This window comes from Xyrauchen texanus, chromosome 45 (genome assembly GCF_025860055.1).
Source record: "Xyrauchen texanus isolate HMW12.3.18 chromosome 45, RBS_HiC_50CHRs, whole genome shotgun sequence".
Lineage (NCBI taxonomy): Eukaryota > Metazoa > Chordata > Actinopteri > Cypriniformes > Catostomidae > Xyrauchen > Xyrauchen texanus.
The window spans coordinates 9,613,289-9,640,380 of record NC_068320.1 but is presented as its reverse complement, the minus strand read 5'-3'; the positions used below and the strand labels follow the sequence as shown (position 1 = coordinate 9,640,380).

Sequence of the window (27,092 nt, the reverse complement as noted above, 5' to 3'; positions counted from 1 at the left end):
AACTATAAAACAAAAATGTAAACACAAGTTACCAAGTTACCTAAAGACAAGTTACCACTAGTTGTCCAACAACAACCTAGAGAGTTTGTTCATTTTAGCTGTGGTGCTTTTAAAGGGATGAATTGAGAGATGCAACTTTTTGGAACGTTTAAGAGTGAAATGGAAATTTCTCTCTTCCAGTTCTCCTCTCTACAATCCTGTCTCAGCTCAGTTGTTGTTTCTCAGTCTTCCTCTCAGCCACATCTCGATGGAGCACTCTGTTTCCTCTCAGCTCACTGGGTGTTCGGTCGTCTTTCATTAACCCAGGTCTGTTTTATCTCAGTGGGAATAGCACACACATACAGGTGTATTGCCCCTGACTCCTCACTATTCTCTGTGAAAGTGGAAAAAAAAACGCCCACAGGCCAGAGTGACGTGCTTCATGTAACCATGGTGGCCTGTCTATAAAGAGAAAAATATATTCTGTGATGTCGGTGAAGAGAAGCAGAGGTAGAGCGAGAATAGAGTCCTTCAATTGCTCTAATGTAAGCTAGATACTCACTAGATATTCATGAGTAGTAATATTCCACTTAGTTGGATGTTAGTTAGATGAAATAATCAAGAGAAATTCTTATCATACATCTACACACATTTCAAGTTTTCTGTAAAACCATTTTGGTGCACCATATTTTGAATGAAGAGCTTTTTTCCGTGGCAGTCTTTCTCATGATGTGTATCATGGCTTCAATGCACCGTTCAGTGCCAAAGTCATGTTGTGCTTTGAATTCCACAAAACAAAAAAGAACTACAGATAGCATCACGAAGGGCAATTTTGAGAATTTGAATGAACGTTTACACTAGGGATGTAACGGTTAAAACCTATTTACACTAAATCCAAAAATAATTTGAGAATGGCCGACAAAGGGTTCCGAGAGTGAAACAAATAAAATTAAAAACAATTTCATCCCTTAACCGTAGACGCGCTGTTCTACAAACATGTATTTTCTGGTTTACTGCAGGGACCTTTCAGAATTCAGCTGTCAATGCATGAGATCAATTTTACGCTGTTATGTCATTTATTTACCTAGTTTTGCATTGATGTTTCTTTATGTTTATTCCATGTATTTGGTGCATATTGAGCAATACAGAATGTTTTTTTGTGTGTGATGAGTAAAGGGCGCTTTTGACGTGTCCTTATATTTGCACTTTTCTTTTTGCAGCGAGTATATTCCATACAATATCCCGAACCCAACTTTTCTTTGTTTAATGCCATATGAATAGTGCCATAGGAATGCTACCAAATTGTCGCAAATGCCACCAAAAATATTGATTGCAACAATCATTTAAATTCTAGTTGCCTTTGGCGACAGTCGGGTTGTGTGTGCTCATATACGGTTTCGGCAGATATTATCTTGTTATGAGTTATTGAATACATCTATAGAGCGCCAGTATGTCTCAAGCCGCGTTTCACTCGTTCTGTTGTGCAAGCTTGCTGCACTGCACGCAACAACAAACCCAGCGCAAGAGAGTCATGACCAAATGACTCTTTTAAACCGGACCTTTTTCATGAATCACCCGAAAAGAACTGGACACCAACAGGAAATCAAAAAGTTCCCAGCATATAGTGGACAAGATCGAACCGATTTTAAAGATAAGTGGGAAGCAATTCTGAACAAATATTAATTTGACCTGATGCTGCTTTTAATAGAAGAATTGAAAAAAGACATTCAGACTGTTCAAGCTTAAATTGATGAAGTTACAAGATCTATCAAGACAGGCAGTGATGATGCAAAGATGAAAGAACTGGAAGTAAATATTAAAGCAGAAATGGATACATTCTTGGGGAATTTAAAACAAGTCAAACTGAAAAAAGTCAAAAGAGATGCAAAAGACTATAAAGAAGGCAAGATCTATGGATGGCACTTGCAAAATTGCTCAACTACAAATCCTAATTCGTCTCAAAAAAACTCTAGGAGAGTTTCCTTCAGCATTACTAGTAGTGAGGATGAGGAACACTCTAGAAACAATGAAGCCTCTTCCAGTACTTTTTTAACACCCAGAAGGGAAACACACAGAGACTGGAGCAAAAGAGAGAAGAGGAGCAAGTGACCTGCTGGGAGAGGGAGAAAGAAGCCTTGATCGTCCATCTACATGGGGCAGGAACAGACTGAAACTGTAATATCTCAGATGAACATCTTTCAGAGAACAGTATAAAAGTTTTATCTAAGCGGCTGCAATTTGCCCCAACATCTACTCCTAATGGATTTGATACAAAATTAGACCTTTTCCGTTTCTATAGAAACTTGCATTTGAAAGTTTGGTATAAATCAAATCATTGTCAAAGTCAAAATACAAGTACATCTAAGTATGTTACTATGATACCTGGCAGCATATTTAAGCCTAAATCCACTTTTTGTCCTTTGGTTCAAAATGCTACTTTGAATATTTTTGTAAAGAAGGTTAATTTTTTATGTGAAGCAGCTTTTTAATGAGAACAAGACATTTCACAAGATTAATTTATCTAAAAAGGAAAACGAGGCTCTTACAAGTTTGATGAGCAATTATAGAATTGTAATAAAAAGAGCTGACAAAGGATGTGTAATCGTTATTTGGGGTAAAGATAATTACATAGAACAATCTAATAGACAATTGGGAGAATACAGAATCCTATCAATGGCTTACTTTAATCCTACAGATCACTACAGATGTATTGAAAAAAACTCATAAAACAACATTGGTGTTTTTAACTAGTCATTCTGGATGTAGAGTATTTATATACTAACACTGAACATGATGCCATGCAGCTGAATGGCAGGCTAGCTGCCATGCAAGGCGCTAGCCTGCCATTGGGAGCAACTTGGGGTTCAGTGTCTTGCCCACTTGTGGAGTCGTGTGGGCCGGGAATCAAACCACCAACCCTGCGATTGGCAGCAACCCGCTCTACCACCTGAGCCACAGCCGCCCAAAGATAATATCTTTGTTTTCCAAGAAAAGCTCTTTAAACAAGTAAAAGGATGTGCTATGGGTGCTTGTTACCATTGACCAATCTCTCTCTCAGACTGTACTGTAGGACTTACAGTACAGTCCTTCCTACGCTGGTTTACTAGCTGGTTGGTAAATGGAAACATGATTATGTATTGAATCCTAAAAAAAATCACTTTCTAGATAACATCATCTGGTGCGGATATTGCATTGATGGCGTAATCCTATATACTAATATCATTTCACCAATATCAACCAGTACCAACTCAAATGTTAAACTATCCTTAGGAGTACAATAAAGAAAAGATACATTTTCTGGACCTTGAAATCAGTAAAGATAAAGATGGCTTTTTACACATATCAATATTTAGGAAACCTACTGATAGAAATACGGTTCTTCATGCTAAGAGTTTCTATCCTCCTAAATTGTTACAAAACATAACTTTTGGACAATTTCAAAGGCTGCATAGGATTTGTGACAAAGAGCAAGACTGTGTATGCGAGGGACTGCATTATGTTAGAGAATCATAACAGTGGCCATTTACATTGAAGTTTAAAGGAGGTGCTTAGGCCCAAACTGAGCGTTTCAGATGGCGAGTCAGAGACAGGTTGGAAAATGATCATATATTACAAAATTATGACTGTTTGAGCAGTCATAATTAAGTAAGTTCCTCGGTTAAGATAATAATGATTAAAAAAAAAAAGAATTAAATACCACGACCCTTTAAGTCTCAAGTCAAAAGATTCATCTTCTCAACAAACATGGCACAAAAAGGCTATTCCACATACACAATTCATAAAGAGTGTGATATCCGTGACCCTGAAGAAAGGGTATCGGCATTTATTGATTAAGCTTTCAGTTGATAATGACCCTGTTGTCGTATTCCTTTGGGATTTGTGCTGGAAATCATACACATGTTTGCAGTGTTGATAATCTCTCTCTCAGACTGTGAGGTTTTGGGAAATGATTCTCGCCAACATAAAAGCATTCCATCTGAAAGCTCATTCCTGGAAGACATCAATTTTGGTCAGTCCAGTTGTTTTCATGACTATCAAACATACCTACAGTACATTAGCAAAAAATTAGCAGATGCTACTAGAAAGCAGGAAAAAAAGATTGTTTTCTCTGTTGAGGTTCGAGCAGTAGTTGAAGACTAGATGAGTATAGCTGTAATCCAGGACAGACTGTGGTCTTGTATAGGTAAATATACAATTGGTTTGGTTGGAAAGACGATGTTTTGCAGTGGGTTAGTCTTTTGTCATCTTTATTTGGCCAGTCACTGTCATTTCACATGGCTAAGTGAGCTTGTTGACTCATTCGAATGTGTCAGAGCGATGCCTCTTTTCATTAAGTAGCATAGATACTGATGGTCACAATCTTCTTTTTCTACTCCTTCCTTTTTGGAGGACGTTGCATTGCACAGTTTGTCATACTGACATTGTTCCTGCCATGCAGAGCTCTACTGATGGTACTGCAAAGTGAATCAATGTTATGACTGGCGAATGTCCTCTCACACCCTCATTATGGGAATGTACGAGACAGATTGCGCCATATGATCCCACTCACAATTGCCAGGTCATGAAATTAGCTGATATAGCATCAGTGCACGGCTCGGAGAAACTAGAGCCTGATGCATGCTGGGAGAGTGAATTGATGTCCTATTGGAAGTTTTATTACAGTAATGCAGTAATACAGTAATGTTCTGCAGATACAACACACTCTTCAACTGTCATAAGTCCAAAACATTCTTTCTTTTTTGTCACAGTCATTGTGTCCTAAAAAATTCTAGTTTTAGGATACCTCTCCAGCTCTATTAAACAATTTAATAGCAGAGAACAAGTCTGATCACTTATGAACCTTTATGAATCACACTTATTCTTAAGTCTAGGAATAAGAGTAAAATCCTTAGAATTTTGACACACTTAAGACCACAATTTTACTCTTTACACATACGGCCCAAGGTCTGGAAAACAAGCTCAAAATAAGGGACTTGCCTCACTCAAAATTAGCGATACAATTTTTTCCCATATGGGGAAATTATCAACATAAAAAGCATAGTAGCTTTTTTAACAGTAACCTATATGATATAATGTCTTTTCAATAAATGTATCCTTAATATGAAATATATCTCCAAAAGGAATTGAAGTATTTCAAATGAACAACTGGCCACATAAAATAAATAAATAGATTTCTCTCTTCTGCACGCACACACTGCGTTGGTGCATTTTGACTAAACTTCATCTTATGCAGGGCAAATAAGTTGTATTTTTTAAATCTAGGAGTACTCAAAGAGAGTGCATGGTCTACTAAAAAGGGAGAAGTCATATTTGGGGGGGGGGGCAACAGGACGGAGAGTAATTTCTTGATGTAAACCCTTTCCCTTCGTTTAGTTTTTTTTGTTACGTTCAGCAAAAATGTTTTGTTCATTTTCATTCCTTGAACCATTTTTAGTGCCGTGAACCTTCGGCCCAATGGTGGAAAAGCTCCTAAAGTCATGTTCACAGGATTCCAGCCCGCACATTTCAGCAGTAGATCAGGTAGCTGGATTTTGGAAGCTTTAGACTGAGGTTAATGGCATCAAATCTTTTTAACAATTCATATGTCCCAACAACAAACCACTTAAATTAGTGGTCTTAACTGTATGATTACAATATATTATAAAACTTTTTGAAGCTACTAAAGTAATCCAACACAAAAGAAGATTGTTAGAAGAATATCTCTGCCTTGTAGGTCCATTAAATGCAAGTAAATGGTGGCCAGAAATTTGAAGCTCCACAAAGTACATTAAGGCAGAATAAAATTAATCCATACGACTCCAGTGGTCAAATTCATATCATCAGAAGCAATGTGATAGGTGTGGGTGAGGAACAGATCAATATTTACGTCCTTTTTTACTATAAATTCCCCTCCCTGCCCAGTAGGTGGCAATATGCACGAAGAATGAGAATAACCAAAAACAAAAGAAGAAAAATGTGATAGTGAAAGTGAAGATTCGATTAATCAGAAAATCAATGTATTTATTTTTTTACCCAGCCCATAATCTAACTGTGGTTGGTCAGTTTATATGTCCATTTTACGGTCCTGTCTAGGTTGGCAGTTCTTGGCTAGTATAAGCTCCAAAGTGGACCACATTAGTGTCAAAATCTTGCGATATGATATTATAGGCGCATTTACATATACTTCCTCAAAAAACTAATATTTTGGTGATCAGTTAATCTTCCGCATTGTTTCACAGTGAACAACCACACGGCTATACACGCCCACTATTAACAAAAGAGCACAGCTGTGGTGTCAAACCTAAGGGCAGCATATAATCATCCTTGTAATAATGAGATAAATAAACATACATATTAACATCATCTGTTTCTTTTCTCACCCTGCTATTTGAGCATGGCAATGGGCGATGGCAAGGATGTTGTCCTGCGATTTTATGTAAAACCACAGTGGCCAAGGTCACTATCTACTAAACGTCATTCTCTGAATAATACGTTTCTTAAAGATTCACTATGTAAGATGTTTTGGCTAAAAATGAACAAATTGCCAATAATCAGTGTTCAAAACAATGCCCTTACATTACCCCGATTCACTACTGTAAGCCTATAACAATTATTTGTCTTTTGAGCTGTCGGGTTTGATTCGTTTTTTGACGTTCATCCTTGCATTATCACGTCATCGTGCTGTTCAGCTCAGTTTAGTCACACTCCAGGGACGGATTATGACTTGCAAAGGTCCTGGGGCCAATTATCTCAAAGGGCCCCTTCCACCCAAAAGTTGTTGTTCATGGCCAAAAGTTGTAGAGAATGGGGGTTTGTTGTTCATGCCCAAAAGGGTTTTCAATTGGGGGATGGGGGTGTCACCAAACTAGGTCACATAGCCTTAAAGCCCAGGACACCCCCGGGCAGTCAAGAGCCCCATGGTAGTCAATGGCACCATTGGCCTGGTCAGTAATCAGTCCCTGTCACACTCACACAGTTCAGAACAGCATCGTTACAGTCTAGATAGATGTTTCTCTGTTATCCATTTGGCAAAGTTGCTTATAGATAATGCTTGGACATGTTTTCTGGTAGGTTTGTTGATGCTTTTACAAACCAATCATTACTTGTGTGTTAACCGATAGCAATGTATATATGTTGTCCATTTAAGTTACTGTGACATGTTTAATATGTATGACTTCTGAAATTGACTTATTGTAATTGTTATATTGCATATTTAAGCATATTATTTTTATGTCTAACATACTTTATACTGTATCCCAATCAATATTGAATCCTCATTTTATGATTTTAGTTAACAGTGTTATTGTGAGTGAGCATTGCGTAGACATGCTATTGTAGTAACTGATGCTAGACAATATAGTATAAAAATAATAAAGTCCTTTATTGAACTCGTTTCAGTCATATCGCGAGTTGAACCTCTTAAATTGATAATTGTAGTACGATTCAAACATTAATAGTATATAAATATTAAGATCTACTGGTGGTTGAGGAGAGTCACCAGTTCTCTTTTTAAAAGTGCTTTGGGTGTAGTGTCAGAAAAGTGATTTAAGTGTCAAATTCATTCAGATATGTAAATAAGAGTGTTGTTTATCTTCATCAATGCAAGTAATATTTCTGTTTCAAATGTATAACATAATATCAACATAAAAATAGCACATTATGACTCTGGCTCCAGTCATGATCACACACAGTTGATGTCTCAAATTGGGAGATTCATCCGCCAGAAGAGCAGTGCTGAAACACGACGGGCGTAATGTATTTTTCCACAAATTGCTTGCAATTTCACATTTCAACCACAGATGTCGCTAGAGAGCACAAAGTTACGTAGTGCATGTAAACAGAAGGGAAGAGCAGAGAGGAACAGGCATTCGTCACCACTATCTCTGCGAGATAGACACATAACGGAAGCCTGTCACTAACAACACGCTCAGATGAAGCTGATATTCCAACCCAAAATTGATGATGATCATTTTATTCTCTGAAAATCGTCATCTTGTAGCTCTCCGGGTTAATTCATGTAACAACTGAAGATCTGGCTCTATGCTAATTCTTTTGCTATTATGGATGTACTTAAAATTTAAATGGGTGGTATAGACTACTTTAATGGTGCATTTTTTACATTTTTAGAGCTTGAATGTCTTAACTAGAAAAGAGCCTGCAAATTCTGGAGAGAAAAAAATCTCTTTTTGTGTTTCACAGGAGAAAGTCATATGGGTCGTGAGACACATGAGGCTCAGAAAATTATTTTCATTTTGGAATGAACTTCTTTAAAACAATTATGATGATAATTGTGTGTGTATATACTTTGTCACCCTTCAAATACACTCCAACTCTGGGTTCTCCTAGAAAGGTGTCAGCAAGGCTTATTAAAGGTTCATGTGACTCACTTCTCTAATGGCCGTGCAGAACTCGCTCTCTAGAACCTTCTTCAGGGACTGCAGCTTGTGACCTGGGACGTCACCTGACTCCTGTAATTTCTCCAGCAGCTCAATTGCCCTGGCAACATCTAAAAGAGAAAGAAAGCACAAATGTGTTAAGAGTAAAGGAGAGACAGGTTGAGGTGTGATGTTACATTAGCAGCAAAGGGCAGGGAGAGATGGTGGAGCTGTAGCGAATCGATTGGTGGGATAATGGAAATAGACTTGCTCAGGGCCAGTGAAAGCAATCAATGCTCTTGCCATACCCCTTCCATGCACCTCAGCAGACATACAGGATAGACACATTCTCTGGAGTCAGTCATGGCCTGGTTTCACAAAATAGTTATGGAATGGAGGAAAAATGAAGGTTTGCCGGCCTTCACCATTGGGGTCTTTATGATTCAGTCCGTAAGTAAGACATTGAATAGGAATGGGTCAGGATGGTTAATTAGTCATCCAATAACCAACTAATAGATTTGAGATGTCAACTTACCTACAACTTAATGATTTATTTCTTGGTGAAATGTGTAATTTCTACAGCACCAAACAGAATGGACCGATGACGCATTTCCGCATTTTCAGTGCAACTAATTATTTAAAAAATAATGTGATTAAATAATGAACGACATTAATCATGCACCTGGACCTTAATAAGAAATGTTCCTACCATTGGAGCAATTCGAAGTGAAGTACTGTACAATCTTCTTGTTTTTGCCAGTCTCAGTCAGCAGGGTGTATATGGAGTTATATTTCTGTCAAATGTTGAGAGCGCATACACATAATGTGCAAGTGTGAATCTCTCCGCTTGCACTGGTATTTTCTAAACTCTTGCACAAACACAAGCTCTCAAAAATATGCTATTCTATTGTGAAATCTCCATGCTTGTACTCGGAGAGTGAGTGTGAACACTCAAAATATGTTCTGTGCTCTTGCAAATCTCTCTACGCTCTCAGAATCTCTCTGCTAGTGCTCAGAGCGTGCGTGTGGGTGCTCAAATGTGTCCTGTGCACTCACGATTCTCTCTGGGCATTTGCTCACAGATTGCCTTTTCTTGGGTCTTGGATTTAAAGTAGTCAAAAGTTATCAACCAATCAGAATAGGCTCCAGGACTTACTAATGAAAATGCTACTTCAGATAAGCATTCTTATTGGCTGAGGGAAAACCTGAAAAGGGAACCTGGATTTATCTCTCAGTGTCCAGATGATGGAGCCATATAATCAACAATCTCAGGTATCTAATGTCATATTAATTTTTAAATACGGTATTTGGATGGTATGTTAAAATAATTTCCCAATACATAGCCTATCCAGTGGACTGCTAGGTATAATTACAAAAAAAACAAAATTTTTGTGCAATCAAAATATCATCTTCAAATATCAAATATCATCGCATATTTTATTGTGCACATTGATTTGTGGCACAAATATAACTCCATATTGAGGTAGCATTTTTATTGGTCAGTCCTAGAGATAACTTATGACAAGTTATCAACCATGCAAATCTCAAGACAGTGCTCCCTAAATTCCATCAGTATGTGGACTTTGCAACGAGAGGGGCGAACGAGCTTGATCTTGTTTACACAAACATCCCAGGCGCTGCACGGTGGAGCCCGCCCCCACCTCGGCTACTCAGACCACATCTCTGTTATGTTAATTCCAGCATACAGACCGCTCGTCAGACGCACAAAACCGCTTCAGAAGCAGGTGAAAACCTGGCCAGCAGGAGCCATCTCTGCTCTTCAGGACTGTTTTGAGTGTACTGACTGGCACATGTTCAGGGAGACTGCAACATATGGCGATTCTACCAACTTGGAGGAATACACAGCATCAGTGACCAGCTACATCAGCAAGTGCATTGATGATGTCACTTTCTCCAAGACCATCACCACACGCTCCAACCAGAAGCCGTGGATGACTGCGGAGGTGCGCACGCTGCTGAGGTCCGAGACTCCGCCTTCAGAGCAGGCGATAAGGCAGCCCTAAGAACAGCTAGAGCCAAACTGTCACGGGCAATCAGACAGGCAAAGCGCGCTACGCCCAGAGAATCCACAGTCACTTCCAGGACAGCGGTGACACGCGGCGCATGTGGCAGGGCATCCAGGCCATCGCCAACTACAGGACAACATCAGTTGCCTGTGACAAAGATGCCTCCCTTCCAGATGCACTGAACGACTTCTACGCTCGGTTTGAAGTGCAGAACGGCGTGATGGCGAGGAAGTCCACCCCTCCTCCCAACGACCAGGTGCTCTGTCTTACCACGGCAGATGTGAGGAAAACTCTACGTAGAGTCAACCCACGGAAGGCTGCTGGACCAGACAACATTCCTGGCAGAGTGCTCAGAGGATGTGCAGACCAGCTAGCAGATGTTCTTACCGACATCTTCAACATCTCTCTGAGCAGCGCCGTTGTTCCAACGTGCTTCAAGGCCACCACCATCATCCCCATGCCAAAGAAGTCTTCAGTGTCCTGCCTCAACGACTACCGTCCAGTCGCACTTACACCCATCATCATGAAGTGCTTCGAGAGGCTCGTCATGAGGCAGATTAAGACCCAGCTGCCCCCTCACTAGACCCACTGCAGTTTGCGTATCGTTCAAACCGTTCAACGGACGATGCCATCACCACAACCCTCCATCTGGCCCTCACCCACCTAGACAATAAGGACTCATACGTTCGAATGCTGTTCATAGATTTCAGCTCAGCATTCAACACAATCATTCCCCAGCACCTGATTGGAAAGCTGAACCTGCTGGGCCTGGACACCTCCCTCTGCAACTGGATCCTGGACTTCCTGACTGGGAGACCTCAGTCAGTCCGGATCGGGAACAGCATCTCCACCACTACCACACTGAGCACTGGGGCCCCCCAGGGCTGTGTGCTCAGTCCACTGCTGTTCACTCTGCTGACTCACATCATCAAGTTCGCCGATGATACGACCGTGGTGGGTCTCATCAGCAAGAACAACGAGTCAGCATACAGAGAGGAGGTGCAGCGGCTGACGAACTGGTGTAGAGCCAACAACCTGTCCCTGAATGTCGACAAAACAAAAGAGATTGTTGTTGACTTTAGGAGAGCACAAGGTGAACACACTCCGCTGAACATCAACGGCTCCTCTGTGGAGATCGTCAAAAGCACCAAATTCCTTGGTGTTCACTTGGCGGAGAACCTCACCTGGTCCCTCAACACCAGCTCTATCACCAAGAAAGCCCAGCAGCGTCTCTACTTTCTTCGAAGGCTGAGGAAAGCACATCTCCCAACCCCCATCCTCACTACATTCTATAGAGGGACTATTGAGAGCATCCTGAGCAGCTGCATCACTGCCTGGTTTGGGACTTGCACCGTTTCGGACCGCAAAGCCCTGCAGAGGATAGTGAGGACAGCTGAGAAGATCATTGGGGTCTCTCTTCCCTCCATCAAAGACATTTACAAAAAACACTGTATCCGCAAAGCAACCAGCATTGTGGTCGACCCCACACACCCCTCACACAAACTCTTTACCCTCCTCCCGTCTGGCAAGAGGTACCGAAGCATTCGGGCCCTCACGGCCAGACTGTGTAACAGCTTCTTCCCCAAGCCATCAGACTCCTCAATACTCAGAGACTGGTTTGACACACACGTGTCCTGAGTTGCACTTTAATTACTGTCACTTTATAACTGTCTGCTACCTCAATAACTGCTATGTGCATAGAAAATTATCTCATAGTATGTTATGTTTACATTTTTAGAAACTGTCATCTTTTTGCACTACTGAGTACTGGTCGGCGCTGCACTGTCTATTGTCCTGTTCATTGTCAGTAATTTGTTGTACTGTCCTGTACTTTTTGCACATGTTTGCACGTGCACTTTATATAGGTATATATAGGTAGTTTATACAGGTATTTTATTTTCGGCTATTGTGTAGTCTCATGTGGTCCTATGTTGGTCCTTTGTTGTTTTTATGTAGCACCATGGTCCTGGAGGAACGTTGTCTCGTTTTGATGTGTACTGTACTACCTGTATATGGTTGAAACGACAATAAAAACCACTTGACTTGACTTGAAGTGCCAAGAGAAGGCAATCTGAGAGGAAGTGCTTGAAGAGATTTGCGAGAAGGGAGAGTTCACAAGAGAGCAGTGCATATTTGAGCATTACGTGCATATGCTCTCAACATTTGACAGTATTATAACCAGCGATCGAACTCCAGCAGTACAGACAACAAACCACACTTACTGACAGCATATGGCACAAGACAAGGACACGTTCTTGCACTCATAAACACAGATAGGTAGTCCCACCCCAAACTATTTTGCATCCCCTACCAGCAGGGGTTAATGCCAAAGCTACCCAGCCAAACCTTGACATCTTGGGTAGTGCTAGTTCTGTATAAATTACACACTTAACCATTAATAGTATTGCCTGTGGTGCTTTAAAGGGGATTTAGTTATCAACTTCTTCCACAGTTTTAGTGTGCTGACAGGATGCTGTGCTTTAGGCAAGAAGTTGCATCTTGAAATTCCACGGCAACAGTCATCTTTTGTTACAAATTCAGTTATTGTCGAACTTCAATTTGTCTGCCGTGAGCAATGTTCCAGTTAATATGTACAATCTTTTTATTTGTGGGTGCTCTGGTAGTTTTATGCAATAAAGGATAGCTTGTATTTATTTAGCCTATATTTATTGTTGAAAATGGAGACTGGAATCTTCTTAAATGTCCTCAAATGTGCTGTTGTGAAACCAATACTTGGATCCTTTGCTACTCAATAATTTTAGACCAATTTTCAATTTACCGTTTTTGAGTAAGATCTTAGAAAAAGCTGTGTTTAACCAGCGTAATCAGTTTTTAGCTGAAAATAAAAATTTTAAAAAATATCAGTATGGTTTTGGATCATGTCATAGCACTGAAATGACTTTGCTAAAGGTAGTGAATGATCTAAGATAAAATACAGATAATGGAAAAGCGTCAGTATTACTTCTTTTGGAGTTAAGTGTGGCGTTTTATACTGTACTTCACTGCATAAAATGTAACAGTCTATCAAAATATGTTCCTTTTTTTGTCTTCAAATGCTGACCTTTTTAAAATATTGCTGTCACTTTAGTCACTATCCCCCAAAGATCTGGAACATTCTACCAATTAGCATCAGACGGGCTCCAAGCATCCATATTTTTAAAAAGCATTTCATTGATATGTAGGTGTGAATGCTTACTTTTAATTTTGGTTTATTACCTTTTCTTTATATTTTACTTTTTATTATTGTTGCTTTATTATAGTTTTTATTTAAAATATATTTTAATATAATTTTTTATAATGAGTTTTTTTAATCACTTTCTTTGACTTATCATTTCTGATATTTGAAGCACTTTGAGGAGCACTCGATGCATGAAAGGTGCTATACAAATCAAGTTTATTATTATTATTATTATTAATATACACTCCCAGAGCACTTTATTAGGAACACCTGTACATCTACTTATTCATGCGATTATCTAAATCAGCCAATCATGTGGCAGCAGTGCAATGCATAAAATGATGCAGATATGGGTCAGGAGCTTCAGTTAATGTTCACATCAACCATCAAAATGGGGAAAAATGTGATCTCAGTGATTCGGACCGTGGCATGATTTTTGGTGCCAGGCGGGCTGGTTTGAGTATTTCTGTAAGTACAGATCTCCTGGGATTTTCCACACACAACAGTCTCTAGAGTTTACTCAGAATGGTGCCAAAAACATTCAGAGAAAGGCTGCTCCGCAGATGGAAAAGCCTTGTTGATGAGAGAAGTCAATGGAGAATATCCAGACTTGTTTGAGCTGACAGAAAGGCTACGGTAACTCAGATAACCACTCTGTACAATTTTAATAGCATCTCAGAATGCACAACACATTGACCCTTTAGGCCGATGGGCTACAACAGCAGAAGAACCCATCAGGCACTTTATTAGGACTGTAGTGTTCCTAGTAAAGTGCTTAGTGTGTGTATGTCAGTTGTTGTCAATAAGTGTCATTAATTGTTCAATATCTGCTTTCCTATTGAAGGACAGCAGACATGACTCTAGACCATCCTAACCAAGGCTTCCTTAACAAAGACTAGTTGACTTATCGTTCAGACAACCCACCAGTTGATGTGGAAAATATGTACTCCTACTAAAGGTGCAAATGCTATTAATATCTGAGCCTCTGACAACATTTAGCAGTTTGTGGTTTTTCTGGGAAGGCAAGCATATGGCTAATTGTACTTGTACATCCTTTGGGGCGTGAAAAATTGCACCTATTTCATGTAATATACAACACCGCACAGGGAGAATAATTAGGAAGATTTTCCTAAACACTGTCTCACAAATAGACGCAAACTAGCCTACACGAGGCCTTACCTTTTTTTGTACATTGATAGCAAAGCAAAGTGGGCCAAACCCTGACAGGAACCAATAAAACCCAACCTAGCGTGACTAGGGGAGCAGGCACAAAAGCTCTTACAGCCTCTGGGCTCAGGGGAAAAAAAACAGATGTGAGAACAGAACATCTTAGCAAAATCTCCTGCAGTTTGATGTAATTTCATCACTTTGAGAGGAGGTTGCAACCTTCTGTAATCTTAGAACGCCAAATGGGCGGGTTTGGGACATTTTTCCTTATTTTGTCACATCACATTGAATTTCTGCTCTTTTTCACTGAAACGTGTTTAAATTGAAGCTCTTCTGTTATTAATGCAGATTTCATTCTATTAAAAAGCTGACAGCAAGATCCATAACTGCGTGGTGCCCTGGCATTTCCCACTTGGCTTTGGCACAGAGCTGTCAGAGGAATGTTTGCATGACATTAATCACTCTATTGCCACCATGCGCCACTTCAAATTGACGACTGATGCATTTTGGTGAAAAAAATTCAAACAGGCGATGGCATAAACTGTCACCAAGCTGCTTTCTAGATCTTAGGACTGCAAGATCTCAAGCAGGATTGAAGCACATGAGGGCCAAGGTGCCACTGGTCCACCAAATAATCATAGCAATAGAAATATTTACAGTATACTCTACATTTACAGCACATTATTCAGTTGGACAATGCTTTTATACTTGCATTACATCCGAGGTACATACTTTATAAATCTATATGTGTGTTCCGTGGGAATCGAATGCTTGGCATTGCTTGACACCTCACTCCACCAGTTGAGCTCAAGAAAAATAAAACAAATAAACTTTGTCCTAACTAAAATATGATTTGCTCAAATTCATCAAGTTGCATAACACTTTGAATGCAAATGGGTCATGGCAAACTTTTGTGCAGCACTATCCACTCATGAATAAACAGATCGATTATGTACAGATCAATAGTGGGTCAGCCAGTGTCACTCCGGGCTATCCAGTGGTCTGTGCAGATAGTTGCATACGCAGGGCAGTTTGATTTGGTAGAATTCATAAAACATGACTGACAATATCTTAAAGTAAATAGTGGTTGACAGATATGAGTTTGTTTAATGGCTGATGCCGATACCAATATCTAGAGAGCAGGTTAGCTTATTTCCGATAAAAAATGGTGATATAAATTTTTATGGTAGCAAATAACATGTACACAAAATTCCATGCTTATTTTTAGGGATGCATAGTTAATAAAAAAATGTAATGCCGATACCGGTATCCAATTATTTAGAACAATATCTGCATAACAAACTTGTCACACGTATGTCGACTTTTAAGCAGGTAATCAAATTAGTTGTGTGAAAAGTTTTAATAGTAGTTCCAACAGTAGTTACACTCCAAATTCTAGCCATGTAAATCTTACAAATACCAAAATGACCCTTATCGCCCTAAAACTTGAATTTCATGACAGCAAATGTATTTTACAAACTATATATTCAATAAAAATATGTGAAAACAGAAATCATGCAACCATTAACAAGACTGTTGCATGGTGTAATGATTATTTACATTAATTGACCAAAACAACAATGATGCCAATAATCTCAAAATGGGCAATATGGGCCGATTCCTCTGCTTGGCTCAATTACTCAATTGTTCACTTGTACACCAGGCCCTTGTAAAATGTGCAAAGACTATAGACTCAGGAAATGGTTACAATTCACAGTACTAATAATGAAATTAGCGAGTATGCACAGAAAAGATGTCCACCCAATGATATGAAGCTCAAAATACATGTTCCATGAACTATTACCCCATCCATTCTGTTTTCCCAACAACAGAGTGCATGACATCAGATTAGTGATTGTTCCAGATCCACACATAACTGTACAGGCCACTCAACAAAGCATGACAACCGACTCTTCATTAATCCAGAGCGGGGGATCTGGAGTGGTGTGTGTGTGGGGTAATGAGCTGTCTTTAATGTGCTGGTTTCATTTCAGCTAGCACAGAAAAATGTGTGAACATTTATATCTCATTATCAAGAGGTCAGAGGAGGATCACTGACGAGCTTTCATTCCTTCTTGCTTCCAGTCTCATTTTCTGACTGTATAGGGTTTCTTAATTTTGATGTTTCTCTCACTTTTTTGGTAATTTTGCTCTGTCTTTCTCTTGTGATGGGGTAGTGACTCAATCTGGGTGGCAGAGGACGAATCTCAGTTGCCTCCACGTCTGAGACTATCAACCCACGCATCTTATCACGTGGCTTGTTGAGCGAGTTGAGCATCCATGCACAACTCACCATGTGCCCCACCGAGAGTGAAGCACATAATAGTGACCATGAGGAGGTTACCTCATGTGACTCTACCCTCCCTAGCAACTGGGCCAATGTGGTTGCTTAGGAGACCTGGCTGGAGTCACTCAGCACAGCCTGGATTCAAACCCACAACTCAAACCCAGGCCCCAATGTACTTAACCAATTGATGCAATGTACTTATTATGTACATACATGTTTTTGTATTGTATCTACATTTAAAGTACTTGCATTTCATTACATTTGTAGTTACACTGTGAACTTTACCCCTAACAGTAAACCAACCCTTACCACAAAACCTAATTCTAACCCCCAAGCCTAACACTAACACACTATTACTCCTAAACCTAACCGCCCCTCAACATCAGTAGCAGCAAATGTGGGAATTTTGCAGAACAACACCTTGTATATATTTAATGTTAGTGCATTAAAGTTATAGTAGTTAAGGCCACCTAATATAAAGTGTGACCATATTTCCTTTAATACTAATTACAATAATAATAAAAAATAACTATAAAAGGTTTATTTCCTTGCAGTGATTTGGTCATGTTGAACGTCAGAGGTTGAGAGAAAGGTAAAATTGGCCATAGTTTCACTATAGTAATATTGTAGTAAGTCTAGTAACCATGTTTTAATGCAATTAACTATTGTAAGGGAAGGTTAGTGTTAGGTTTAGGTGTTGGTGTAGGGTATCTCTAGGACTCTAAATAAACAATAAACAAACTGCAGTGACGCCCCTATACTGTATGTTATTATTTAATTTGGGGTGTGAATAGCATCTAACACTATTTGCACTTAGTAAAAAGAAGATGCTTTTGGTTGCTATTTACACAGTGCAAATAGCATCTGCATTAACATTATCAAATGTCCTGAGTAAAGTGGGAGTTCAAACTACAATTCGAATTTCAAAACGATTACAGCAAAAATTCACATTTGAATGCTTAACATTCATGTAAGCTATAATTTTAATATAATGCAATTTTAGGCTCATTTCGTTGGTGTTTTCTGTGCAATTTATTGAGGAGACTATCACGCCATATTTTGAATTATATTTCTTGCATCCCAGTCTATTATTGTACAGTTGTATCATCCATCAGCCCCTAAACTATTTGTAAAAAATACTGCGGTTTACCACTTAAAATTTCGGTCAGATGGTTTCTTCCTTTCTATGTGGCCGGTTCTTAACAGGCCAAATAACCTGCAATGTGAAACAGACTGGCTAGCGGCTATGCAAGATTAGATCAGAGGTTAGTCATCTTTCAATCGCTTACTTAACTACATTGAGCTGAAACTCTATAACCTCTGGGAAGGAAAATATGTCTAATGCCTTATTAACTGTCTAAAGCTCAATTACTATAATGCAGTTTAGTGGGTAAATTTATTTATGGAAATATAAATGGACTGGTTAAGTCTTCGAAAAAGCATGAAACAACATTCTGAAGATAAATTCACCCATTAACAAAGTTATATGATGAAAAAATCTTCTAAAAGCATTTTAAGCTCTTGCATCAGGCATAGCTATTACAGATAGAATTCATTCTCAGTGGCGCCTCAGGTTTTTTCTGGCTTTCAGTGAACACCGCACGAGCAGAATAGCCGACCTGGATTCAGTTCATTAGAACAGGTCTCATCCCATATAAAGCCATTTCTCACACATCTGTGTGATGCACACCATCATTCAGAAAAGAAAGAGGCACATTGTTGTTCACAGCATGAGAACTCAGGTGTGATTTATGAGCCAAAATAACCCTTGTACATACTCTCTGTCAGACAGGGTAATCAATGCAGCTCTGGTCATTTTCCCTGCGTTCCAAATGGAAGAAATGATCTATTCGAAGGGCACTTTGAGGGGAGAACAATCATGATAGTCATGATTATGTAAGATCATTTCAAACATTTGAGACAATTGCAGGTTACCACTTTTTTACAGTGGTTTATATCTGCTATGTTGGTGTAGGAAAGTCAGGCAGTCACATCTTTGTCAGTAAGAGAAGGAGGGTGTTTGTTCAACCTCTACGGGATAAGAAGTGAAACATTAATAAAAGTGAAGATGGGGGTAACCGTGTTCCCACAAGCAGACTACTAGATGTGTTAAATATGTAAAGCTATTTGTAAGCTGTGTGGGGCACTTTTAAAATGGTTGCATCACCCCTGAACTATACTGCCATTAAAAATCCAAAATGCAGTAACTATGCCAACACTGAAATGGAGAAAAATGGCTTAAAAGCTTTTTGATGTAATGTGGATTATCATATTTGAATGGACTAGAATGGAATAGCAGAGTGTTTTTAGACATGTTCATGAAAAACGTATTACTATATAACTAGCACCATTTAACTCAACTTAAAACTAAAAACACAACATTTATGGCAATTCTGGGCAAGCCAGTCATAGTTTGAAAATATAAGGTCTTGGCATTTGTGGCGAAAATAGTGGTGATGCTAATAATAAAGATATTTATATTAATGTGCATGGATCGCAGCTAGTTAGCCAATACTTGTTTTATGTATCTGTCAAATTCTTGAGTAATGAGTAAAATGCCCATCCCTAGCACACAATGTTATTTCAAGCGCTAAACCCATTGGATACGGATTTGCATAGTGACAGCTAAAAGCAGTGTGTGGATCTAGCCTAAGATTTACATCACATCTACTTGTGTGGACTCACAAAATGAGGATGTTTAAAGGGCTCATTGTACACACTCCAGGTCTCTGATTGGTACATTTAACCACATTACCATGGAGACTGTTAAGGGCAGCGGAGGGGGTTGCAAATGCATTGACAATGGACTTGAAGAGTTGAACACTAATATCTATCTGTTATTGTAATGTGTAGTCTTACAAACAAAAAATAAAGCCAGAGTGATTGCATAATTAAATGTATAATCCATGTGGAATTGCCTTACAAACTAGCGCTCTACATTCAGTGTATGTGGCCTGGCTCTCCATTAAAATCACTGGAGCATCATTGCTAAAAGTGCAGGGACCAACATGACCCTCTTTTTTCCACAAGCACACTGTATATTTGGACCACCACTAACCCTAGTATTTAGAGCATGTACTTACATGAAGGGCTTTCTATAACCTTTAAAAACATAACACATCATTACGAGCCCATTTACACCTGGTATTAAGATGCGTCTCAGTTCATCCGATCACATGTGGTCAGGTGAGACACATCGCTGTTAACACCAGGTCACTTAAATGTGTCTCCTGTGACCACTTGTGTCTCCTGTGACCAATTGGATTCGCAGGGGAGGGTCTGTTTAATGATGACATACATCAATAAAAATGTTAGTGTGTTACTGCACGATAATAAAGTGCAACAAAGTCAGACAAGACAAAGAAATCTCAAAAAAACTTTACACTGTTTCTCCCAGATGTGGTTGAAATTTCATCTAAGCAGAAATGCAACATGTCTAGCAGAATTATCCATTATTTTAGTGGATTACCTGTATTAAAAAAGCTTCAGGTGTTCATGCTTGTCATCTGTGTTGATATCAGACACACTAAAGAAGATCCATGAAGTTCTCATGTCTGTGTATGTCTCCACTTTTAAAAAAATGCAGATCGGATGGTTATTTCCTTTTAAAGCCGCTCGTAACTGGCAATGTTTTAACTATTGTTTTAGCGCAGCGGTTGATTAGCAGGTGAGGGTTGGCGCTTCACTGCTGCCGTGATGCATACTGGACAGATTAGCATTTACACCTCAAATGTGATATGGACATGCGTGTTTTGACCACATTGCATGTGGTTTTTGAGATTTGATCGCAACATGTTTTAGAACCCGTTTAGACCTGTATTTAGGGCTGACCACATGTGATTGGATATCCCAAAACACATCTTAATACCATGTGTAAATGGGGTCTTCATATTGTTCCTCGGTTTGTAGAAAAAAACTATTTGTTGACAGCAATGCACATACATTGTAAATTTTAGCAAGAATATGTAAGGGACAAAGAGTAATTGACAAGATGCCATAGATGCTACTGCTATATAGCCTGATAGCTCAAGCCCAGTCTTGTGTTCGTGCCCCAAGTCTATTTGAACCAGTGAACTCGTGAAATTTAGTTTGATACCAAGTTTGCTATGGCCATCTGCCAACAAAGTACTTCAAAATGTGTGTGCTGTCTGCTAGTTCTCAAAATATTTTTGAGAGGGAATTTTCTCTCTTTTGAGTGAAGAGTGATGGTACTACTACCCACTTTCACACAAAACCTGTTAAATCTCAGTAAAATGACCAGCTTACCTTTTCCAGTAAATGTACCAAATGCAATTCCGTTTTATAATCCTATTCAATGCTATTCATATATTGTGACAGGGTGGAGGGTGGGGCCAACACACCCTCCACCCTGTCCGTTTTAAAAACTTTGTTCTCAAGATGCGTCATTACAATTGAGGTGAGCTACATTGCCAATGCTTACCAAAATGCAATTTGGGAATGGTTATTATAGCAATCAAATAAATTCAATTAAGCCTCTTAATTCAAATAAAGAGAGGTAGTTTTTTCCAACTTGACTTGACATTTTCTAGATATGGCTCGTGTCCCTCTTTCAAGTAAATCTAGGGGATTTTTTTCACCTGTTTTATTGTCTCTCAGGCAAAAATCAAAAGGCCAGTCACTTTAGAAAAGTTAATCTCTCCTCACTGATTTCATTCACATCTGTAGCACAAACAGTACAGGATAAGTTCCACACCAAAATGTAACTTAATGCTTACAAGTTTTTTTTGGAAATTCCTTTCCTATGAAAATATACAGTGATGCTTGCCTAAGGGTGCATTTCCATCTTAGGGTGTGTTCACACTTGTAGTTCGGTTCTCTTGGTCCTCTTGGTCCGGAGCAAAAAAGAAAATTATACATTTAGTCCTGGTTTGCTTAGCGTTCACACTGGCATTTTTAACACCGAACCTAACGATACAAAACCAAAGGCATCAGGGAAAAGTCACAACCTGATTGGACAGCTTTTATGACGTATCTTTTTTGACGGAACTTGCCAATCATCCAATGCTGGCAGCTGGGCGAAATGCACTAGTTATATTTATATATGGTGGTCTTTTTACCAGCTGAGAACAAACGAAGAGCTAATAAAATGTGTAAAGGGAGTCAAAACAGCACCAGGAATTCCTCCATTGCACACACAAACAAAGATATGCTGCAAGGATGGCGGACGGCATAACAAACTATAATGGGAAATATAGCTCCTATGATGAGAACCAGGTATGCTTGAGGTCAGTATTAGGCAAATTACTTCCTGTTTTTGGTCTGTTTAGGTGTCTTTGGTCCATGTTGCGTTTATATATCAATCGAACCACACCAGAGATCGTTTGGAATTGGACCGAGACCCACTTTTCAGGCGGTCTCGGGTTTATTTGATGCACACCAAGGTTCGTGTTACAGCGTTCACACTTGTTCAAATGAACCGCACTAACAGAGCAATCGCACCAGAGTTCGTTTCAATCGAAACAAACCTGCCAAGTGTGAACACACCCTTAATACCAGGTGGAAACAGGGCCTAAAAATTAACCCTGGTAACAGTGAAATGCTCAGTGTAATTCCAAAAAGTTGTAGGAACAACTCTTTGCAAAAGTTAAAATACAGTGAAATTCCAATGTGCTCTAAAAATGCTATTTTGTCAGCATGTCTACAGCAGTGACAAGATCTCTAGAGTTTCCCTTCATTAGACAGGATTTAATAACAAGGACATCAATCTTTGTGACAAGATTGTGGAAAAGACCACAATTAAATTCCATAAATTACGCTACTGTATTTTCTTGCAAATTAGTTATGTCCCTGCTTTTATACGATTGGCTCAATATGTGGTGTGATACAATTTGCATACAAAACTGCGAGTCGAGTCCCTAATTGGTCAATTCTAAGGTAGGGACAATGCTGTGTTCATTCAACTTGGAAAGTCTGAATTTATAACTTCCTACTTGGAAAAGTAAATGAAATCCATTAAATGAGTCAACATTTCTCCATTATTTAATAATCATTGCTAATATTTCAAGCATTGGGCAATAACACCTTTAATGCTTGGAATTCTGAGATTTGAAGAAAGAATATCCTACAAATATGCCATTTTCTATACAAGAAAATGCCATTTTCGCATTGCAGTGTGGACAGGGAAAATGGAGATATCTGAAAACAATTATGCATTTTGTGTCATGTAATGCGGTCATTTGATACATTCAACCCAAAACAATCAAGATGGTGGCCCATGTTGTAGTGGCATTGTTGTGCCTGCTGTCCAATTTGATAGTTAAAGATAAATGTTACTTTGTACAACCTTTACATTGTATTCCATCGAAGGTGACGGGAAGTTTACTCGGAATTACTGTACGGTGACTGAACACAAGGACAATTGCGTTTCAGACCATAAATGGAACAGCGATTTTTCATATGCGCAGTAAGAAGACTTAATACTTTTCATAGGTTTCAGTGTAGATGAGAAAATATTGGAAAACGTTTGAAAATGGCAGTGTTGACGAAGAGTGTTTTGAAAATGAATACGCCATTTTCAAATGTACCTGGATTAATGTGAATATAGCCTGAAGGCTGATTTAAAGCCAACCAGCCACTCAACATGGTTTTCACAACCCATTTTACTTCCGTAATGCAGATGAAAAGGACAGTTGTTTCTGAAGCAGAGAAAGTTTTAATAAATATAAAAAAATTGGGCCAATTTTTAGTGTCAACTATTATTTCCCCAAAAGTGTAAACACTGTGGTTCTGTGGCCCTATCAAAAATCGCTGTTTGTCTGAGCATCAACCAATGGTGTGAGTTTAGGTCAAGGGCTGTTTGTTCGTTTGAAATTTAGAAAATAGTGATAATTTTTGCAATTCTGCATGGTAAAGCTACCGACACAGAAATTACACACCTCAACTTTATGCTTTTTCCATTATCATTAAATTAAAATTTTAGGGTGTTCTGTTATATATGAACAACCTTAGTAAATAAACAGAATAAAAAGCTCCATGTTCTAAAGAATGACAACTTAGCCAAGACACTTATTATGGAGAACGTTTCACACATTTGTAATTGAACAATTTTACTGAGGAGTGCACAGTCTTCTACATTTTACATGCCAAAATGAATAGCCTGAGAGAGTGCTAGCCATCCGCTTCTCTCTCCAAATTCATCCTTTAAGGGTCAGACAAGCCTGAATAAAATTCCCGTCTCCAGATAGCAGGCTTTCCAAAACAGCAGGTGTTTGCACAGACACAAAGCCATATCCACTTTATCAAACCACATGAATTAGCAGTAATTGGCCCAACTGTGATATTCCTGAAACAGCAGAGGGCACATAAACACCCCACAGTCTAATGACGGAGAATTATGCAAGTGCTGTACGGACAAACCTCTCAGATCTTTTGTACCTTGATATTTGATTGATACTGTCTTTCCTTGTGAAGCCTGTCTTTTGTTGTTTATGCACTTACTGGCAACACAGACAGTTCCTGTCAGAAAATAAATGTCTTCGATATGGCTCCTTGAGGCTAGTCACTGGTCTTACATCTTTACACGGACATACTTAAGTGGACAGAGAATGTTTGCATTTTGTAAACTTTTGCCTACAGGACAGACATCATCACTGCTGTTTTATTTAATATAACTGTTGTATAACTATCCTATGAGTGTGACTGGCAATTGCATCTGGGAATGTACCCAAAGAAATTTAATCAGATTGCATGTCAAAGAAAGGCGGAACACTTCATGTATAATATAGCAAAGTATTCTGAGGCAAATCTTTTAATTTTGAATACAAGAATTCTTTACAACAAAATCAATATGACATACTTCAAATTGAAGTAGAATTATGTAAGTCAGGTCAATAATCCATCTCAAAAGTTCAACAGGCCCGCCCGCAACCAACATAGACAGATATTAAGAAAAGCTGTTGATCAGTATGGGATTTAAAATGGCTAATTGTTAAATGATTACATGAGCAGTTTCATACTACACCAGTGACCATTATCAGTCTTCATACATAATGGATTACATGCTGAATACCCACACAGCAAGCTATTTGAACATCTGTTTTTACACACAATAGCAGGAAAATCATAACTTCCACATAACCAGCTGCACCCAAAAGAAGGTGAAAGCAGGTTGTTTTCTCTGTTATCAAAGTATAATTGTAAAGTATTATTATTCAAGAGAGTAAAGCAACATCCACAGTAATCCAGATAAATTTGAAAATGGCGTTTTCGTTTTTTAAATGCTCTGACACCCTGTGTCATTTCCCTGTATGTTCTGAACTGCAATTGTCCTCGTGCTACGTTGGTGGATAGCAATTCAGAGTAAATATTAAATATAAGTTATATGTAATTTGTGGCCTGTGGCTTTCTTATATCACAAAGCTGTATCTTTAAATGTGCTTTCATTAAGAAAAAACATTCCTTTTGCTTTCTGGCAGTGTTCATTTCACCCAAATAAATCGGTTTCTGCTACATGTAATTGTTAACAGGTCTAAATAACTATCCTGCTATCCTGTGTAAATAACATAAATGGATAGCAACTACTAGGGCCCTTTGCAATTTCTCATGTATGCTTTGCAAACCAAGTCTAAAATGTTTGTGGTGATGATATTTTCATCCAAGGTTTTCATTGCATGTTAATAATAGTATAATTAAAATTGGTCATGTTAACCCATTTGATAGCCAGATTAACTGTATCTTATCCTTTATGCATGATAAATCGCATTGTCCTTTGTTCATTTGAATAGAGCTGCCACTTTTGACTTGCAAGCTGTAAGTTGAGCCAACACTTTCTTGAAATTAATCAAACAATTTTGACCCACTCACTTGAGAGACGCTCCAATTATAATAAACAAATATATCTATATGCACAAATTTGAAAGCCTCATTGATTATAATAGAAAAACAGTCGGGTTCGGGAAGTAAAAATCCCATTCATTTTCTCCTTAGTATAATTGATATATAATGATAACTTAGGCCACGTCCACACTTGTAAGTTTTTGTTTGAAAACGCATCTATTGTTTTACGTTTTTGGCCTTCCATACACACTGAGACGGCTTTGAGTTTTTCGAAAATGCTCTCTCAAGTGGACGAATTTGAAAGTGCCCTCTTCACGTTGTAGCGAGGACAGGGAAGACGGAGATATCTGAAAACAATGATGTATTTGTTATCATGTGTTGCAGTCATGTTATTTTGTGTTGAATGGATCTCAACCCAAAATAATCAAGATGGCGGCCCATATTGTAGCAGCATTATCGTGCCTGTTATTCATGAGAGCGTTAATAAAGATAAATGTTACTTTGTACAACCTTCACAACGCATTCCTTCATAGGTGACGCAAAGTTTACTCGGAATTGCTGTCCGGCGACGAAACACGAGGACAATTGCGTATCAGCCCGTACATGGAACAGCGATTTTTCGAATGCGCAGTAAGGGGATTTAAACGTTTTCATACGTTTTAGTGTGAACAAGCAACTTTTGGAAAATGCTTGAAAACACCAGTGTGGTTGGAAAGTGTTTTGAAAACGAAAAGGCCATTTTCAAATGTATTTGGATTTATGTGAAAGTAGCATGAATACTGTTTATATATATATATAAACTCATAGTACTCATAGTATTATATAAATAAACACATTTATAAACATATATAAACACAAATGTCAAAGTATTATTTTAATATATTCATAATTTAAATATATATATATATACACTCACCTAAAGGATTATTAGGAACACCATACTAATACTGTGTTTGACCCCCTTTTGCCTTCAGAACTGCCTTAATTCTACGTGGCCTTGATTCAACAAGGTGATGAAAGCATTCTTTAGAAATGTTGGCCCATATTGATAGGATAGCATCTTGCAGTTGATGGAGATTTGTGGGATGCACATCCAGGGCACGAAGCTCCCGTTCCACCACATCCCAAAGATGCTCTATTGGGTTGAGATCTGGTGACTGTGGGGGCCATTTTAGTACAGTGAACTCATTGTCATGTTCAAGAAACCAATTTGAAATGATTCAAGCTTTTCCTGCTGGAAGTAGCCATCAGAGGATGGGTACATGGTGGCCATAAAGGGATGGACATGGTCAGAAACAATGCTC

At 38.8% G+C, this 27,092-nt stretch overlaps 1 protein-coding gene across 1 annotated transcript in view; it reads right to left on the bottom strand.

Annotated features, from left to right (window-relative positions):
- Positions 1–27,092, bottom strand: part of LOC127637688 (protein lin-7 homolog A-like) — a 62,874-nt gene that overhangs the window by 24,980 nt on the left and 10,802 nt on the right. The window contains exon 2 of the mRNA XM_052118897.1: positions 8,346–8,464. Within this exon, the coding sequence (XP_051974857.1) occupies positions 8,346–8,464 (119 nt within the window). The remainder of the gene's footprint in view (positions 1–8,345; positions 8,465–27,092) is intronic.